Source organism: Salmo salar, chromosome 19 (genome assembly GCF_965601325.2).
Source record: "Salmo salar chromosome 19, fSalSal1, whole genome shotgun sequence".
Lineage (NCBI taxonomy): Eukaryota > Metazoa > Chordata > Actinopteri > Salmoniformes > Salmonidae > Salmo > Salmo salar.
This window is the reverse complement of record NC_138309.1, coordinates 68,016,207-68,035,779: the sequence shown is the minus strand read 5'-3', so window position 1 is coordinate 68,035,779 and position 19,573 is coordinate 68,016,207. Positions and strand designations below refer to the sequence as shown.

General features: G+C 43.6%; 2 protein-coding genes across 2 annotated transcripts in view; one reads left to right on the top strand and one right to left on the bottom strand.

Annotated features, from left to right (window-relative positions):
- The first annotated feature begins 1,798 nt into the window (after positions 1-1,798).
- atp2a1l (ATPase sarcoplasmic/endoplasmic reticulum Ca2+ transporting 1, like) lies at positions 1,799-16,982 on the top strand. Its single transcript, XM_014158560.3, has 21 exons — positions 1,799-2,078; positions 4,495-4,512; positions 5,058-5,140; positions 6,856-6,960; positions 7,469-7,607; positions 8,259-8,339; positions 8,606-8,691; positions 9,088-9,385; positions 9,674-9,840; positions 10,119-10,207; positions 10,407-10,509; positions 11,057-11,305; positions 11,549-11,767; positions 11,920-12,031; positions 12,551-12,777; positions 12,998-13,218; positions 13,553-13,755; positions 14,042-14,261; positions 14,584-14,701; positions 15,096-15,213; positions 16,669-16,982. The coding sequence occupies exons 1-21, from the start codon at positions 1,961-1,963 to the stop codon at positions 16,674-16,676; spliced, it is 2,982 nt and encodes a 993-aa protein (XP_014014035.1). The 5' UTR covers positions 1,799-1,960; the 3' UTR covers positions 16,677-16,982.
- Positions 16,983-17,224: 242 nt separating this feature from the next.
- sult1st6 (sulfotransferase family 1, cytosolic sulfotransferase 6) overlaps positions 17,225-19,573 on the bottom strand; it is a 60,575-nt gene continuing 58,226 nt past the window's right edge. The window contains exon 7 of the mRNA XM_014158566.3: positions 17,225-17,617. Within this exon, the coding sequence (XP_014014041.1) occupies positions 17,505-17,617 (113 nt within the window). The 3' untranslated portion in view covers positions 17,225-17,504. The remainder of the gene's footprint in view (positions 17,618-19,573) is intronic.

Sequence of the window (19,573 nt, the reverse complement as noted above, 5' to 3'; positions counted from 1 at the left end):
GTCGAGGGAGATTGACAGTTCTTTTGTGTTTCTTCCATTTGCGAATAATCGCACCAACTGTTGTCACCTTCTCACCAAGCTGCTTGGCGATGGTCTTGTAGCCCATTCCAGCCTTGTGTAGGTCTACAATCTTGTCCCTGACATCCTTGGAGAGCTCTTTGGTTTTGGCCATGGTGGAGAGTTTGGAATCTGATTGATTGATTGCTTCTGTGGACAGGTGTCTTTTATACAGGTAACAAGGTGAGATTAGGAGCACTCCCTTTAAGAGTGTGCACCTAATCTCAGCTCGTTACCTGTATAAAAGACACCTGGGAGCCAGAAATCTTTCTGATTGAGAGGGGGTCAACTACTTATTTCCCTCATTATAATGCAAATCAAGTTATAACATTTTTGACATGCGTTTTTCTGGATTTTTTTTAATGTAATTCTGTCTCTCACTGTTCAAATAAACCTACCATTAAAATTATATACTGATCATTTCTTTGTCAGTGGGCAAACGTACAAAATCAGCAGGGGATCAAATATTTTTTTCCCTCACTGTATGATACTTCCATAAAGTCCAAGTAATGCACCAGTTAACCACTGACCTAATTCCTAGAGATGTCTTTGACTTTCAAAGTACATTTTTGGTAGATTTAATATTCTATGCCACTATCTTTTCTCTTTAAAATACATTTTAGCAGGGTCTTAACATTTGTTTCTCATCAGTCAGCAGGCATTAACCGAATCATTGCTCTGGTTCTTCCACAAGAAGACATTGTACAGTTGCTGCATGGGTGTCGATTTCAGGGATCAACTGTCACACATCTACTTAATCTGCGTCATATCTCCCAACTGCCTTTCCCTCCTTCCCCTCCTTGTAAAAAAAGAGGAATAAAATTGTTCTCTCCACGGCGGGGTTCTCTCTACTGAGCGATAGTAAGATATACCTGCTCTCCTCTCCTGCTGCCCCACCAGTCATTCCTTTAACTCATACTCCAATGCCTTTCTTCTTTTATTCCCTCACTCCTTTTCTCTGCCCTTCTATTCACTCTCACACCCCTTCTTTTGTTCTTTCTCTTTGTTCTTCTCATTTGCTCTCACATTCTAACACACTGTGTTACTCCATGCTTCCCAAGGTCCCCCAGGCCTCAAATGGTATGCTTGATCTCTTTCATCTGTCCAACAAGTCTTTTGATACTTGTTTAATGAAAGGAAAAGAGGTGCAGTGAGATAATTACTATGATAAATGCCCCCCAATATTGCCCAACAGAAGTGGCATGACTGTGGTTTGAACTATCTGTTCGGTTCCATGTGAACCCCCATGCATCAATGTACCATCCTGGTTGCCTAGGCTTCGATGTCACTGCGCTCCACTAATGCTTGTACTAAGTTAACCTTCCACCACCTCTCTCTATCCGCTCGCTCGCACTCTTTCTCTGTCTCGGCCCCCTTCCTCAGCAGAAACCAGTTGAGCCGTCACTCAATGTTTCCCCTCCTCCCCCTGCAAGATCTTCTGTCTCACTCTCTCACCTTCTCCCCTATCCTTATTCCACTGACCATGCATGTTCCAAAAACAGTTCTTATTCCATGGTACACCCCCCCCCCCTTCAACTCCGTATCCCCCCCACACACCCCCTTCCCCCCTCCTCCCCCAGGCCAAGTCCACAATTCCTGTCCAAGTCTACCAGCTTACCTCCCTATTACTCCACCTCAAGCCCCACCCTCACCATCCCATATCTCTCGTGCTGGAATTTAGAGGCGTGTACACGTGGGGTCCCCACCAATAGTGTGGCCGTGCTGATATAAAACCCTGCAGCAGTGTTTGCTTATTCGCCTTTCTGTCAGTCCAGCACTCCTGCTTGTGGAGGGGTCGAAAAAAATCAAGGGACCAATACAAGTCCTAGCACCACACACAAAACAAAAAGGAGCAACACAACGAAAATCAAAAGAGCACAGCTAGACACGGCTAGTAGCAAGGATGGAGAACGCGCACACGAAGACGCCGGCAGAATGCCTGGCCTTCTTCGGGGTGAACATGGAAACCGGTCTCACCCCAGACCAAGTCAAGAAGAACCTCGCCAAGTATGGCCCCAATGGTGAGACCCACGGAGGGATGGAGGGGTGCATGAAGAAAGGGGAACATAGAAAATACATGGAAACTGCCGATAGAATAGACTAAGTACAGGAGGTGTGCCCTGTAGCATAGAGACCACTGGGTTAGGCATTTACAACCAGTAGATGTGATGTTTAATATGTGAAGGAATGATCATATCTGTTAAGGACATCACAGGTTTTCCTCACTTTGAAGTTGTTTTTTTCTTCGTTAGGGACACTTGCAGCGGACAGTGAAGTTCTGTGTTGGATTATTTTTTAGAAAAGGGTTAGGTTAGTTGCCACAGGTGGTAGACATGGACATGCAGAGATGGAGAAGCAGAGACTTTTGGGGGCTTTGAAGAGCTATTTAAAGAGGAAAGGAAGAGGAGTGAGAGGCAGAGAGACGGGTGATGGCTCAAGAGTCTTCATGGGTAATATATAGGGCGAGCATTTTATTTTATTTTAATTTTATTTTTATTTAACTAGGCAAGTCAGTTAAGAACAAATTCCTTCTTTACAATGATGGCCTTCCAAAAGGCAAAAGGGCTCCTGCGAGGACGGGGGCCTGGGATTAAACAAATTATATAAATACAATATAAATATAGAACAAAACACACATCACAACAAGAGAGACAACACTACATAACGAGAGATCTAAGACAACAACATAGCAAGGCAGCAACACATGACAACAACATGGTAGCAACATAACATGGTAGCAGCACAAAACAGGGTACAAACATTATTGGGCACAGTCAACAGCACAAAGGGCCAGAAGGTAGAGACAACAATACATCACACAAAGCAACCACAACTGTCAGTTAGAGTGTCCATGATTTAGTCTTTGAAGAGATTGAGATAAAACTGTCCAGTTTGAGTGTTTGTTGCAGCTCGTTCCAGTCGCTAGCTGCAGCGAACTGAAAAGAGGAGTGACCCAGGGATGTGTGTGCTTTGGGGACCTTTAACAGAATGTGACTGGCAGAACGGGTGTTGTATGTGGAGGATGAGGGCTGCAGTAGATATCTCAGATAGGGGGGAGTGAGGCCTAAAAGGGTTTTTATAAATAAGCATCAACCAGTGGGTCTTGCGACGGGTATACAGAGATGACCAGTTTACTGAGTAGTATAGATTGCAATGATGTGTCCTATAAGGAGCATTGGTGGCAAATCTGATGGCCGAATGGTAAAGAACATCTAGCCGCTCGAGAGCACCCTTACCTGCGGATCTATAAATTATGTCTCCGTAATCTAGCATGGGTAGGATGGTCATCTGAAACAGGGTTAGTTTGGCAGCTGGGCTGACAGAGAAGTGATTACAATAGAGGAAACCAAGTCTAGAATTAACTAAGGGTAGAGAATGCTTGTTGGACTCTAAGAAAGCTTTGTTGTAGAGCATTTAAAACAAAATCTGAGGAGGGGCTTGCTGAGTATAAGACTGTATCATCTGCATATAAATGGAAGAGAGCTTCCTACTGCCTGAGTTATGTTTTTGATGTAAATTGAGAAGAGTGTGGGGCCTAGGATTGAGCCTTGGGGTACTCCCTTGGTGACAGGCAATGGCTGAGACAGGAGATTTTCTGACTTTATACACTGCACTCTAAAAGCATCATTTTTGTCCTAGTGCAGAGGGGGAGGTCCTTAGATGGCTAACAGGGATGAATGATATGAAATATGATCACTGAGTTGCTGATCATTGACCAATTACATGCAGCGTGAACTAGATAGACCAAGCAAAGTTAGATGGAAGTCTGCTTCGATTAGCTCGCTGAAATGCCCACAGCATTTTGTGTTAATTTAACGTTGCATAAGCTGGTTACAATTGCATTTCTGGCCACAGTTTGTTAATGATCATGCTTTTGTAGCAAAACAGTATTTGATGAATAAGCAAGTGTATCAATACACTTACAGTAAAGACTACAATAAGCAACATGGTAATTGCTATTATCAGATAATTGTCCACAATTCCATGGGCTACATTTCAATGCATTTCTGGTTTATGGCTAGTTTATGGGCAATCCAAATGTTATGTTGAATTAGTGTGTTGTTACAGATTTTAAGGCTTGTTGATACAAAGCAATAGTTAAAACACTGATACATTATTTATTGGATCTGTTGTACACTAAGACACTTTAATGTACAGTTTAGCTAGGTCCGATTTTTGTTTTTGGTTCATCCAAAATGGTTGAAAGTAAGTATATAGAAATTCACCAAACTGTGCTTTAAAATGTCTTAGTGTACAACAGATCCAATAAATAATGTATCAGTGTTTAACTATATTATATATCTGCCCAGTCCAAGTGGTGATGAACTAAGCAAAGTCTGACATATCATACAATATCATGCAATTTATTTTGTGCTAATATTGTTTTTTGGGTTCTGCCCACCTTCCCTTCCCTGCATCGTGATTGGACAACCCCAGCACTGCCAGCTGAGGAGGGTAAGTGTTTTTTTTTCACATCAACTGTCACTCATCCGAGTTCACAAATAAGAAGCACATTGTGGAAATGTACCAATGTCTATCAATATTATGAATACTTTTTTACACGTGATTCACATCATTTTAAAAATGACTACTGACTTCAAAATAAAATCAACCTTTATCTGGAGTTAATTGTAACATGCAAGCAATCGTTTGATTGTGGAAGTTCTTGCACATTATTGCATAATCCTCACACTCTTGTATAATCTTGGTAACTGAGCAACCACATTTATAGTTGTATGACTCCAAATCAATCAATACATGGGTCATTTCCCTTTTTATATGATAATCACTTATTTGGGGTTGGAAATCAAGCAAAACATTACATACATTATCTCTCTTACACAGCATTTGGCATAATACTTATCTTGCCTCCAGACACTTAGACAAAAATAACAAATACACACAAATTCTCAGAACATTATTTAATAATACTTTTTTTTCTATTTTGTTTCTCTCTCTCTCTCTCTCTCTCTCTCTCTCTCTCTCTCTCTCTCTCTCAGGTAAGACCACCTGGGAGCTGATTGTGGAGCAGTTTGAGGATCTGTTGGTCAGAATCCTGCTGCTGGCTGCCTGCATCTCTTTTGTGAGTAAACAAAGGCTATGCTTGTATTATTTCATCCTGGTTATTTTGCTCACGATAATAGTAATAGTAGCCAAGAACACCTGTGAAATCATTTCAAGATGTTAATATCAAGTTTAATTCCCTTCCCACCCCAGAGCGAGAAGAAAATACTTATTTCATATTTTTTTTGGGGGGGGGGGACCACCCATCATACACACTCATACCTAATCTACACATTTTTTGTTAAGACCCGTAATTGATATCAAACAGCTGTGACAGTGGCACTTAAAGTTGTAGGCCTGTAACCCAAGCCACTGGCCTGAAGGATGATCCTGCATATCACTGCTTTGGCATTGCTGTCTTGTCACTTTATCAAACAACTTGTACCTTCTCTTGGCACTCCAAGTCCCCTTCCCTCTTAAAATATATTTTTGAACAGGAGAACTTGGGGTGGGGGTACATTGAACAGGACAAATATAAGCACCCCCTATTTGATCTTGAGAGGGGTGGTTGGAGGTGTATTAATTCCTACCACACACTTTCCACCCCTTTGGGCAGCTGTCAGGATGGCCTTAGAAGGCGAATATTGAGGAGCGGGTGAGAGACAGGGGGTGCAAGGAGTAAGGGGGGGGGGGGGGGGGGGGTCGAGGGGGTAATGATTTATTTTAAGAAAGACTCAAGCCAGGGAAGAGAAACTGTATCCTTCGGGAAAAGGTCAGATCTGATGGAAGGAACGATGGGCTTCCACAGAAAGAGGTAGAGAAGGTTGAAGTGGATACTGTAGGAGGGACATTGAGATCAAGTGTACAGGGATTGTGTCATTATTGTGAAATACAGCAAACTGGAGCACTAAACTGCAAACTGGAGCAGTTGCTTAACTTTAGACAACAGCTGAACAACATCAACACAATTTAACGAAACATTTTAACACAGCCAGCTGATTCGGTGTTTACCCATTCAAGTGTTGAGAGCATATATAGAGTGTGCGACCATTTTTTAAAATATTTTGACATAAGTTTACTATTCCAAAATTGCAAATGCACAAATGCTAAATTTCAAATGCATAAAACAAACGATTTACACAATTCAAACATTTTCGCACACTGCATTTATAAATGAATGAACAAAATGCAAGTTAAGTAGGTCTATTTCTAAACCTGTAGCAGTTTTGCCTCCTGTTGTTGTGCCCATGGACACTAGCGTTGAGTCTGTGTAAGAGTATCAGACAGTAAACAGACTAAAATAGAACAGTGATGGAACAAACAGATGAAACCATTTTCTAAATGCCCGATAGTGCCCTGCAGGGCCCTCTGAACTGAACACTGCTTATTCACAATCATCTGAAACATCCTCACAGCTTCCCTAGGGCTTTAAGCCAAGGGCTTCCCTCTGGAGAATTGTCATGTCCTAAAATCCATAACATCATCATAAACATGTGTAAACCATATATAAATCAACAAAAACCTACAGACAACCACAGACTATCAAATAGCCCATAGAAATTCCTTGCTTTGCATCAGATTCAGAATCAGACAACTTTATTGCCATGCCACAAATGTTACTAGGAATTTAATTTGATGTTTTACACAAAACCACTGTATCAGATAATAATTGCATTGATCTAACATTGATTTAACTGTGATCAAACACGGTTTCTCCTGCAGACAGTGTGACTGTATGCTATGATGCACCAAATGCTAACCATTTTCCGCTGTTGTCCACCTGTTTGTGCTCAGGTGCTGGCTTGGTTTGAGGAAGGTGAGGAGACCGTCACTGCCTTCGTCGAGCCCTTCGTCATCCTTCTCATCCTTATCGCTAATGCTGTTGTTGGAGTGTGGCAGGTCAGTCGTGTTGACATACACACGTACACGTTGAGCAATGATACATACCCGCAGCTTTGATGACCTGTAGCATGTGGGTTGGTGACATAGTGCACGTGGGTTAGGGTTACTGAGAAAGAGCAGTTTGCTCAATTGAAACAGAATTACTTTTGGACACCAGTGAGAATGACATCCGGGTCAGGTATGTTTTGAGTAATAACAAACAAACAGACAGCCACCTGCGGTATTGACTGTGGCTCTGTTAGTTGTGACTGTAACATGGTCTATTTCCTTAACATTTGTAACAGTTGTATTGTCTGGAGTTGTGTTATGAGTTAGGGCTATATGTAATGACTAGGTGTATAGTTATGCCTGTATGTTATGACTAGGTGTTTGTATTGTCTGTGGTTACGTCAGTGTCGACTGCAGTCCTGTGACTTGGTGTTCGTATTGACTGTAGTTGTGTTAGAGTTGAAAGTGGGTGTTTGTATTGACTGTAGTTGCACGCGTGTCTGGTTGTCTGCCACAGGAGCGTAATGCTGAGGACGCCATCGAAGCTCTGAAGGAGTACGAGCCTGAGATGGGCAAAGTCTTCCGTACTGACAGAAGGAGCGTGCAGAAGATCAAGGCCAATGTGATGGTTCCTGGTGATATTGTGGAGGTGTCCGGTGAGAGACCCATCTTTCTCTTAATTACCTATATTTTTTATTCTGTAATTTCTTGTACACTGTTTTAAAGACCTAGGGACTAGGGACTCTAGACTACAGACTCATGCTGCAAATTAGCGCAAGCTAAAGCATGATGGGACAATTCATCTGACTGTTGATGACTCAATGTGTCAATGTTTTAATTGTGTGTCCAACTAACAAATACATGTATTTTATTATCGCTTGCCCAATCAAATGTTTTCCTTTCTTTTTTAGCACTTTAGGCGTTAAGTGGCTTTATTGTGTAAACTGTTGAGAAAGAAAGTTAGGGACCCATAGAGTGTATATTTGAGAGGATTCTCAAGAGCAGGACATACGAGTGCAAGATGGAGGGGAGGGGGCAAACGGCTGTGAAAACATGCTGAGGGAAGGAAAACAAAATCTTGGGTATAAATACCCCCCTACCACCTGCCACACCTCTTCTCTCCTTCTTGCCCTCTCTCTCTCCCAGCTCTCCCATAACCCACTGGTGGTCATGTATCATAGTACACCTGTTGCCCTTCAAGTCAGTCATTTCTATGGCATTCCTACGGCTTATTCTGATTGGTTGGTGTATAATGTGTCAGTTGAGGTTAAGCATGCATACTTATCTCTCCCCCCCCCCCCCCCCAGTCGGTGACAAAGTCCCCGCTGACATCAGGATTGTTGCCATCCGTTCCACCACCCTCCGCATTGACCAGTCCATCCTTACTGGTGAGGATCCTTACATACCACAACTCCCTACTATATAATACATAACATGTTGTTTTAACTATGCAGGAACTAAAACAACAATACACAGTTACATTATTAAAAAGCACTACGGATAAAGAACACAATAAAGTCTAAAGACCTATTTACATTATCGTCCTATAAGAAATGTGAGAAAGGGTGCTTTTTAGACCTGTAAGGCATTGTCTTGCATACTGTTTTCTTGTTATGTGTCCTCTCATTGACCATTGTCTGTGGGTCCCCCTCAGGTGAGTCCGTCAGTGTGATTAAGCATACTGAACCTGTCCCCGACCCCAGAGCCGTCAACCAGGACAAGAAGAACATGCTTTTCTCTGCAAGTATCTCTCCATCTCTCTTTCCCTCCATACCTCTATCTCTCTATTCTATTCTCCCCTCCATCACTGTGTCACTGCATCTTTCTTTTCTTTATTCACCTGTCCCTACTTGCCGCCATCCTTTTTCTACACCTCTATCCCTCACTCTGGCCCTGTCTTTCCCTCTCTTTCGTAACACACCCTCTAGCGTTCTCCATTCATGACTAGTAAACTTTTCTTAATCGTCTTAGTTCCTAGATGAACAGAAGGCCTACAGTAGTGTATAAGAGTTTGTAACAGGGTGTACAGTGTGAAATAGTGTATAACCATATATAAAAAAAAAAACATTGTATACTAAATTCTACGTTATTTTCTCACTGTCTATCCTCCACCACTTCCACCTCTACCAACCACAGGGCACCAACGTCGCTGCCGGCAGGGCCATTGGCGTGGTTGTAGCTACCGGCGTCTCCACCGAGATTGGCAAGATCCGCGACCAGATGGTCGCCACCGAGCAAGAGAAGACCCCCCTGCAGGCCAAGCTGGATGAGTTCGGCGAGCAACTGTCCAAGGTCATCTCCCTGATCTGTGTTGCCGTGTGGGCGATCAACATTGGCCACTTCAACGATCCCGTCCATGGAGGTTCCTGGATCCGTGGTGCCGTCTACTACTTCAAGATCGCCATTGCCCTGGCTGTGGCCGCCATACCTGAGGGTGAGGGAGAGAGGGAGGGAGGGATGGATAGGGAAAAGAGAGATGTCATGGGGAGGGGAAGGGTGCATGAATGTGTGTGTTTGGAGGAGAGATGGGTTGTGGGGTGTATGCGCGTGTTCGTGTATGTGTGTCTGTGTGTGCACATGTGCGTGGTTGTTCAGGTATGTGCGGTTCACACAATGCTCGTTGTTTGTGATATTCCATTGTGACTAAATGCACACTATGTTATTCTCACTATATCACTGCTATTTGATTTACTCGCGGTTTCGACTATCATCTCTCTACCAGGTTTGCCCGCTGTCATCACTACCTGCCTGGCTCTCGGTACCCGCCGTATGGCCAAGAAGAACGCCATTGTCCGCTCTCTGCCCTCTGTGGAGACCCTGGGTTGCACCTCCGTCATCTGCTCTGACAAGACCGGAACCCTGACCACCAACCAGATGTGTGTGACCAAGGTGGGTGCTGCATAGAACATAGTACCCTATAACGGGTCTGCAACTGGCAGCCCACGGGCCAAATCCGGACTCCGAACCGATTTAATGTGGCTTGCCAAGGTTGTCTTAGTAGAAACATACAGACACATTTGTACACAGACACACATTTCACTGGGACATTGGGCAGCATATTGTTCACTATGTGACCAATTTGGGCACATTCAGACACTTGACAGACTCACGCACATACACAAACTGAACAGTAATTTCACAACTTCCCTTTGTTTCTTCCTCTCTAGATGTTCATCATCAAGAATGTTGATGGCGACCATGTCAACCTGGACATGTTCGACATCTCCGGCTCCAAGTACACCCCCGAGGGAGAGGTGTAAGTAGTCCCGTTTCTGTGGCAACCAGCGTTAACTTTACGACATAGGTACCATTCAAGCTACTGAGCCTCATATGACAATTATGTGAACGCATACTCTCTTTATTCCTTCTTTCTCTATTCTCTCTACATCTTCCTTCTTTCCCTCTGTCAATCTCTCTCTCCCTTCTTCCACCTCTCTATCTCTTCCCTCTCTTAGCTCCCAGGGAGGTGTTAAGACCCCCTGCGGATCCTACGATGGCCTTGTTGAGCTGGCAACCATCAGCGCCCTGTGCAATGACTCCTCTCTGGACTACAACGATGTAATGAATTGATTCATTTGTTACTTATTTATCACATTAGTAGGCAGGGACAGTGCACCATTCATTCATTCCATCCATCAATAGTTCAGTTTTCCCATCAAGGTCTCGCTATGTCGCTCCATTTTCTTCTGTAGTCCCCTAAACACAGATAAAACGACGTGGCTAACACATATTTATGCTCTGACAAAGTCATTGTGACAAAGCTTTGAATTTTGTTGTTTAGTTGTCACATACAGCGGATAGGTGCAGTGAAATTTGTTGTTTTGCAGGGTCACCCATAGAAGTACGGAGCCCCTGGAGAAAATTAGGGTTAAGTGGCTTTCTCAAGGGCACATTGACAGATTTTTCACCTTGTCAGCTCGAGTATTCAAACCACAACCTTTTCCGCTTCGCAACTGAAATGTACTCTCTGCAGTCATGGCTAACAAACATCAAATAACATGTTTTATGATTACGAAGGTGTCCCGTTGCTGTAGATTCTACCCTCTGCCTCTTCTTAACTTCTTTTCTCGGACACTTTATCTCTATTTATCTCCCTTCCCTCCAGGCCAAGAAGATCTATGAGAAAGTGGGTGAGGCCACCGAGACTGCCATGTGCTGCCTGGTTGAAAAGATGAACGTGTTCAACTCCAAAGTTACAGGCCTCTCCAAGCCTGATAGAGCCAATGCCTGTTGTTCTGTGATCAAGCAGCTGATGAAGAAGGAATTCACCCTGGAGTTCTCCCGTGACAGGAAGTCCATGTCTGTGTACTGCACCCCCGCCAAGGGCGATGGTGGAGCTAAGATGTTTGTGAAGGTCAGCTCCTCTCTCTCTCTCTCCACTTTCTAGCTCTCTTCTTCTAGTCCTCTTCCTCTAATGCTGTTGTGTCAAACATGGGCTTATGCCTTATTGTTCCGTTGCAAGTAGTTTATTAGCCACTAAATTATAGTCTCTCAACAGTTCTACTGACAACTGTATTTTCAAAGCAGTAATGGAAGGAGTTTGATTTGGTCCCTTTGTGAAAACCCAACCTCTCTCCGTTTCCTCCTCACTCAATAGGGTGCCCCCGAGGGTGTGATTGACAGATGTGCCTATGTTCGTGTTGGCACCACCCGCGTTCCCCTGACTAGTGCCGTCAAGGACAAGATTTTGGCTGTGATCAAGGAATGGGGTTGCGGCCGCGATACCCTGCGTTGCCTGGCCCTTGCCACCCGTGACACCCCCCTGAAAGTCGAGGAGATGAAGCTTGAGGATGCCACCAAGTTCATTGATTACGAGGTGAGGAAGAAATATTTCCCTCTGTAGATAGATGGATAGATACATGGACAGATACATGGATGGACACCTTTTTTGGACGGATGTCTAGCCAGATATATCCAAGTTGGTTTTGACTCATCCTCACCTTTCTCCCTCACTCCTCTTGTCCCCAGACTGACCTGACCTTCGTTGGCTGCGTTGGTATGCTGGATCCCCCGCGTAAGGAGGTTACGCCCGCCATTCTGTTATGCAAAGCTGCTGGAATCCGCGTCATCATGATCACTGGTTAGTGTACCACTACCTCCTCTCTAGCACCCATTCCCAATACAGACCATCTTCCTTTACAAAGTGATTGTGTATATGTTTCCTTTAGTTCTTCTATGAGTTTGATCTAGTTTGTGTTGTCTGTTTCTAAGTAAATATTATACTTGTCTGTTTTTTTGCTTCTGTGTTGAAAGTGTTGTTGCATCCACAATGGTTTTTGTTGTGTCTGTGCTATCACGTGTCTATTGTGTTTATATCTCTGTTTACATAGACGTCTGTATTCCACGTTATATTAGCATGTTTTTTGTTGTTGCTAATTCTCAGTCACATATTACCTGGGGTTGAATTGGAGAGAAAAAAAATGTTCCTGTAAAATTACTGTAAAAAACAACTGTAAACTCACCAGTAATTCAACTAAAATGTCAAAATGAGTTTCACGTTGAAAACGTTCGATTCCACTCCTGGTCATTATTACTGTACAGTACATCATTCTCTTTATCCTTCATCTGATTGGCTAATTTCATCCTTCGACTCCCTCAGGTGACAACAAGGGAACCGCAGTGGCCATCTGCCGTCGTATTGGCATCTTCACGGAGGATGAGGATGTGACTGGAAAGGCCTTCACTGGCCGTGAGTTTGACGACCTGCCCTCATTTGAACTTCAAAGCGATGCTGTCAGAAACGCTAGCTGCTACGCCCGTGTGGAGCCCTCCCACAAGTCCAAGATCGTTGGGTTTCTGCAGGGCCAAGACGAGATTACCGCCATGGTGAGGCCAAGACATTTGTGTAGATACACATACAATATACTATAAAATACACAATTCTTCAAACATTTGATAGTAGTTCAAGTGAATCCAAAGTTTACCCCAAATTCCTGTACTGTAACTGTTAGTGCCGTGGAAGTGATAGTATTCCTCCAGCGATCTTTGAATGACTGACTTGTAAATGCACCACTTCAACTGACCCTCTCTCCCTACCTTAAACCAGACCGGTGATGGTGTGAACGATGCCCCCGCCCTAAAGAAGGCCGAGATCGGCATCGCCATGGGCTCTGGCACTGCCGTTGCCAAGTCTGCCTCTGAAATGGTCCTGGCTGACGACAACTTCTCTTCCATCGTGTCCGCCGTGGAGGAGGGCCGCGCCATCTACAACAACATGAAGCAGTTCATCCGCTACCTCATCTCCTCCAACGTTGGTGAGGTCGTCTGGTGAGTGTTCTGTCCATACGGGACGGACTGGATTAGATCCCTGGGCTCTTTGATACTGTGTTTGCCCATCGAGCCTAAACCTAGGTATTAGGTGGTCTGATGAGTGTTCGTATGGGACCAACTTTTGAACCCGGGCTCTCAGAGATTGTGTTAGCCCATCAAGCTAAAGCCTAGGCATTAGCTTAGGTACCTAACTTCTCTCCTCCTTGTCCTCCCCATCCCTTCAATTGTAGTCGGCTTTCATCTATTATTCTTTGGGATTTGTACTTTTTTAACTTGTAAGCACATAAATCAAAATCAATCAATCTACCTTTTCTTCCTTTCACTCATTCAGTATCTTCCTGACTGCTGCCCTGGGTCTGCCCGAGGCTCTTATCCCCGTCCAGCTGCTGTGGGTCAACCTGGTGACTGACGGTCTGCCCGCCACCGCCCTGGGCTTCAACCCCCCCGACCTGGACATCATGGGCCGCCGCCCCCGTTCCGCCAAGGAGCCCCTGATCTCCGGCTGGCTGTTCTTCAGATATATGGTCATTGGAGGTAAGCGTGGAAGAATAGGATAGGGGAACTATCTGTCTTTGTCCGAAATGTCAACTTATTCCCTTCATAGTGCACCATTTTCGTCCAGGGCTAATAAGGTTTGCACTATATAGGGAATATGGGCCCTGGTAAAAAGTAGTGCACTATGAAGGGAATAGGGTGCCATTTAGGACATATCCCTGTCTGCTTTGCATTAGTAGGGTCCTGTAAGGGCTGGTTGAACACCACCAAGGTGTTCACCCACCTGAGTCTGTGTCTGACGGTAAGTCTCTTTGGTCCGCACCAGGATATGTCGGTGCCGCCACTGTCGCAGCTGCCGTCTGGTGGTTCATGTACGATCCCACCGGCCCTGGAGTCACCTTCCACCAGCTGTCCCACTTCATGCAGTGCCACGATGAGAACGAAGACTTCATTGGCATTACATGCAAGGTGTTCGAGGCCTCTCCCCCTATGACGATGGCTCTGTCCGTGCTGGTCACCATTGAGATGTCCAACGCCCTCAACAGGTCAGACGCAGAATGCACACGCACAGGCACATGCACAGACACACACTCATACACATACAGATGCAAGAGCACAGACACACAAGCACACACACAGGCATGCACTCGCGCGCGCGCTCACACACACACACACACACACACACACACACACACACCACACACACACACACACACACACACACACACACACACACACACACACACACACACATATGCAAGAGCACAGACACACAAGCACACGCAGAGGCATGCACTCACGTGCACACACACACACACACTAATCATGTGATGTTAAATTGTCTCCTTTAACCCCCCTCCCTTTCAGCTTGTCTGAGAACCAGTCTCTGGTGCGCATGCCCCCATGGAGCAACTTGTGGCTGGTTGGAGCCATGGCTCTCTCCATGTCCCTCCACTTCATGATCATCTACGTCGACCCCCTGCCCGTAAGTACTGTCGCTGTGGAAAAGGTCCCATCATTAGCCTCTGTCACCGTGGAAAAGGTCCCATCATAGTCCTCTGTCACCGTGGAAATGGTCTCATCACAGTCCCCTGTCACTGTGGAAATGGTCCCATCATTAGCCTCTGTCACCGTGGAAAAGGTCCCATCATAGTCCTCTGTCACCGTGGAAATGGTCTCATCACAGTCCCCTGTCACTGTGGAAATGGTCTCATCACAGTCCCCTGTCACTGTGGAAATGGTCCCATCATATGCTTATATGCTTAATGAATTTGACATTTATATTGCTCAGAAGACGCTACTGAGTATTTTCTGTCAGTAGTTTGTCAGTTGTTCTTCCCTAATAACCCTGTGTTCTTCTCTTCCCTTCTCCCGCCCAGATGGTCTTCAAGTTGACTCACTTGAACGTGGAGCAATGGTTGATTGTCCTGAAACTCTCTTTCCCTGTCATCCTGATTGACGAGGTGTTGAAGTTTGTCGCCCGTAACTACCTGGAGAGTAAGTGTGCCTCTAACACACACACACACATACACCTTTACCATTGTAACCAAATGATGGTATTCTATCCTTGTATTTGCAAGCAATTCTGCTTCTAAAGTAATTTGAATAACAGTTATATCCTAGCAGTTCTACTGTATAACATTCCTTGTTCTCCATTTGAATAACAGCTTCGATAAAAATCTTAAATTAATTCCTTCTTTCATTCACCCTGGTCTTTTATTTGGTACGAAATGAATAATCCTTCCATCTGGTTAAGACAATTTGTATCATAATGTTAAATGCTTGTTTAACCTCTTCTAAATGTCTCTCTCAGTTGTTTCAATCATTTTATCATCGGCTCTCACTGCCTTTATTTCTTCTTTATCTCTATACTCCGCTCTCTCTTTCTCTAACTCCCTGTATTCATTCTTTTTCTCTAAACTCCTTTTTCTAACTCTGTGTATTCCTTCTTCCTATCTTCATACTCGCTCTCACCTCTCTCTCATTCTCTTTTATTTAATCATATAACTCCATCCTTTCATTCCTCAATAACACATTGAATCATCTTTTTACAGACTAATCCTGAATATCACCCACCATTAGCCTGTAACCACAGCAAGGTATCCCACCAACTGCATCGCTAGCGGTTCTCTCTTTGTGTGTATGTCATTGTGTTTATGTCAGGAGAGTGTGTGTACATGTGCAAAGCGAATCTGTGTTTTACAACCTGCCCAAGTTGCGTTCTTGTCGTTTTCAGTCTTTCCTGGGGATCTCTAGCCTATATGCTCAAATGTGTGTACATGCTACTTCTGTATTGTATCTGTACTGCTCTGTATTCTGCTGGTCTGGTTTATGGATGTTGTTTTCCACTGTTATACGTATAACTAGTTTCAGTGATGTATCAGTAGGCTTTGGGGAATTGGTCCCAGATCTGTTTGTACTGTGTAGCCAACTTGTATGGTTGTTACATAGAAGTTAGTTAAACAGCACAAACCAGGATATCATGAATCGTGTCCTGTTGTTGCTGTTGTGAGTTGTCTAGATGCTTCGGCATTTGCGTGTGTGGCGGGGGGGGGGGTGTCTGAGTCTGAGGGGGTAGATGTTTGACGCAGTAACTCTTGTTGCCATAAACATTTTGAATATGAGTTATTATTCGATAAAAGTGTGATATATTTTTGGTCAATATACTGTAGCTCTGCAGTAAATAACCATATTGTAATATTTACGAAGTGAACGTTCAGATCCTATACTAGTAATATTACATTGAAATCTTTATAGAATTTTTTTTACAAGAAAGGCTAGTAATTAGCTATTGTAGTATTATAGCTATGATAATACTACTATGGTTGAAATAACATGGTAATTATAGTTTCATTACATACCTCTGCTGCTAATTTCATCAGCTTTCATTTAAAATTAACGTTGCAGTTAGCTCTTTCCCTCTGATTTCCTGCTTTTCTTCTTTCACTCTAGAAAAATAGAAATCTAGAAGAAGAGGAATTAGAGAGGTGGAGAAAGGGAGGACGAGGAGGAGAAGATTGAAAAAGATGACGATCACAGCCAATGAATGAGGAGCTCTTGTGAGCCAACCAATAGAACAGAGGGGGCTAAACAGGAAAGTCAACGAGAAAAAAAAATAAAAAAATAAAAAATGCACATAAAACAACCTCTGTATATGGAAAGAGATTTAATTGGATTGGGGTTTTACTCCACCAAAACAATATTCAAATATTTAAGATTTTATTCATAGAAATAATGTATTAAAAAGAGATTTTTTGTTAAACTTGGATACTCTTGACTGTTGTTTTTTTTTGTTCAGTTTCTCCACCACAATCCAACTTGTGTTACATTTCTCTACTACTCATTACTTTATCCGGGTCTTTGCCCCTATGTGCGCTACATCAGTCCAATGTAGGAGAGAAGTACTGTGCTGAAGGTTGTCCATGACATCAAACAACTGACAAGTTCACTCACAACAATAAGGTATTATATCTTTACCATTAATAAACAAAGTGACCACTACAAATGATGCATTGCGAAGCACATTTTATTGACTATTTTTAACAAAGGGCTGATTTTCAAGACATAAAATCAATGATTCTCTCTCAACCGTACATCTGCATAAGCAGACAAACATTCAAATAAATGGTCTACATCTAAGCAATAATGCAGTGTGTTGGGTGTTTGATACTTTCCTTTGGCTTCTCACAAATCCCACAACATTGGGAAATGTTCAACAGTTAGTGATTCGGACCTCATGTGGTAAAAGTCAGTTGCATTGTGTTGGAAATAGAGAGAGGAAAATCCCGCTAGATGTCAGTCCGGAAAGGGATGTCAGCATCCTTCATTTTTCTTTTGTAGTCCTCATCAAACAGTTGTGTCTGGGCAGGGGAGAAATGATTGGTCCAATCACCTACTACACCTGAAAGAAAACAAGGATTGAGATTGAGTCATTCCAACACACTCAGATACTGAAATACCCAATATCCTGAAATAGTTAATGTACCGAAATATACTGAAATAGTCAATATACTTGTTGAGAAAAACTTGTTCCAGGAATCAGGCAGAACTCATTTATCAGCAATAAGAGTTTATTCAAGCAATTGCAAGGAAGCTTACCCTCAAGATGAAACCGGAGAGTAACTTAAAAATGTACAAATGACAGTAATTTATATACTTCACCTACACAAAGAATTGCTTACCCCTCCAAGGGGCTTACCCCTCTCAAGTTTACATGAGAGATAAAGCATTATACAAACAAAAGCAGGTTCTAACCAGTTCTCACAGCCTATGTGTCTAAGATAAGTGATAAGATCTTTAGAGCCTAAACAGACTGGAATTCAGCCTGGTTGGGCCTTTGGTGCACCAAAGATGAGGAGCCAATAACAAATCACTATTTTGTGCAGTGTATGAAGAGGTTATTGGACAGTTGAAGGACAAATACCAGTGAATAGTACATTTAGTACTATTCAACTCAAGCATTTACATAGCATTAGACTGTAACAAAACCATTTTCGCCCCATGATACTGAAATAGCCAATGTATTGATAGAGTGCATTTACTCCAATAAACACCTGTCCAAGGCAGTTAATACATACAGTGGGGGGGAAAAGTATTTGATCCCCTGCTGATTTTCTATGTTTGCCCACTTACAAAGAAATGATCAGTCTACAATTTTAATGGTAGGTTTATTTGAACAGTGAGAGACAGAATAACAACAAAAAAATCCAGAAAAATGCATGTCAAAAATGTTATAAAATGATTAGCATTTTAATGGGGGAAATAAGTATTTGACCCCTCTGCAAAACATGACTTAGTACTTGGTGGCAAAACCCTTGTTGGCAATCACAGAGGTCAGACGTTTCTTGTAGTTGGCCACCAGGTTTGCACACATCTCAGGAGGGATTTTGTCCCACTCCTCTTTGCAGATCTTCTCCAAGTCATTAAAGTTGCGAGGCTGACGTTTGGCAACTCGAACCTTCAGCTCCCTCCACAGATTTTCTATGGGACTACGGTCTGGAGACTGGCTAGGCCACTCCAGGACCTTAATGTGCTTCTTCTTGATCCACTCCTTTGTTGCCTTGGCCGCGTGTTTTGGGTCATTGTCATGCTGGAATACCCATCCACGACCCATTTCCAATGCCCTGGCTGAGGGAAGGATGTTCTCACCCAAGATTAGACGGTACATGGCCCCGTCCATCGTCCCTTTGATGCGGTGAAGTTGTCCTGTCCCCTTAGCAGAAAAACACCCCCAAAGCATAATGTTTCCACCTCCATATTTGACGGTGGAGATGGTGTTCTTGGGGTCATAGGCAGCATTCCTCCTCCAAACACGGCAAGTTGAGTTGATGCCAAAGAGCTCCATTTTGGTCTCATCTGACCACAACACCTTCACCAGTTGTCCTCTGAATTATTCAGATGTTCATTGGCAAACTTCAGACGGGCATGTATATGTATTCTTGAGCAGGGGGACCTTGCAGGCACTGCAGGATTTCAGTCCTTCACGGCGTAGTGTGTTACCAATTGTTTTCTTGGGGACTATATTCCCAGCTGCCTTGAGATCATTGACAAGATCCCCCCGTGTAGTTCTGGGCTGATTCCTCACTGTTCTCATGATCATTGCAACCCCACGAGGTGAGATCTTGCATGGAGCCCCAGGCCGAGGGAGATGGACAGTTTTTTTGTGTTTCTTCCATTTGCGAATAATCGCACCAAATGTTGTCACCTTCTCACCAAGCTGCTTGGCGATGGTCTTGTAGCCCATTCCAGCCTTGTGTAGGTCTACAATCTTGTCCCTGACATCCTTGGAGAGCTCTTTGGTCTTGGCCATGGTGGAGAGTTTGGAATCTGATTGATTGATTGCTTCTGTGGACAGGTG

What these genes read in the sequence shown, in the direction of transcription:
- atp2a1l (XM_014158560.3), top strand. Translation starts at nt 1,961, where the DNA reads ATGGAGAACGCGCACACGAAGACGCCGGCAGAATGCCTGGCCTTCTTC. An exon ending in TGGCTGCCTGCATCTCTTTT is followed by an intron (nt 5,141 to 6,855) that starts GTGAGTAAACAA and finishes GTTTGTGCTCAG; the next exon opens with GTGCTGGCTTGGTTTGAGGA. An exon ending in TGTGGCCGCCATACCTGAGG is followed by an intron (nt 9,386 to 9,673) that starts GTGAGGGAGAGA and finishes TCTCTCTACCAG; the next exon opens with GTTTGCCCGCTGTCATCACT.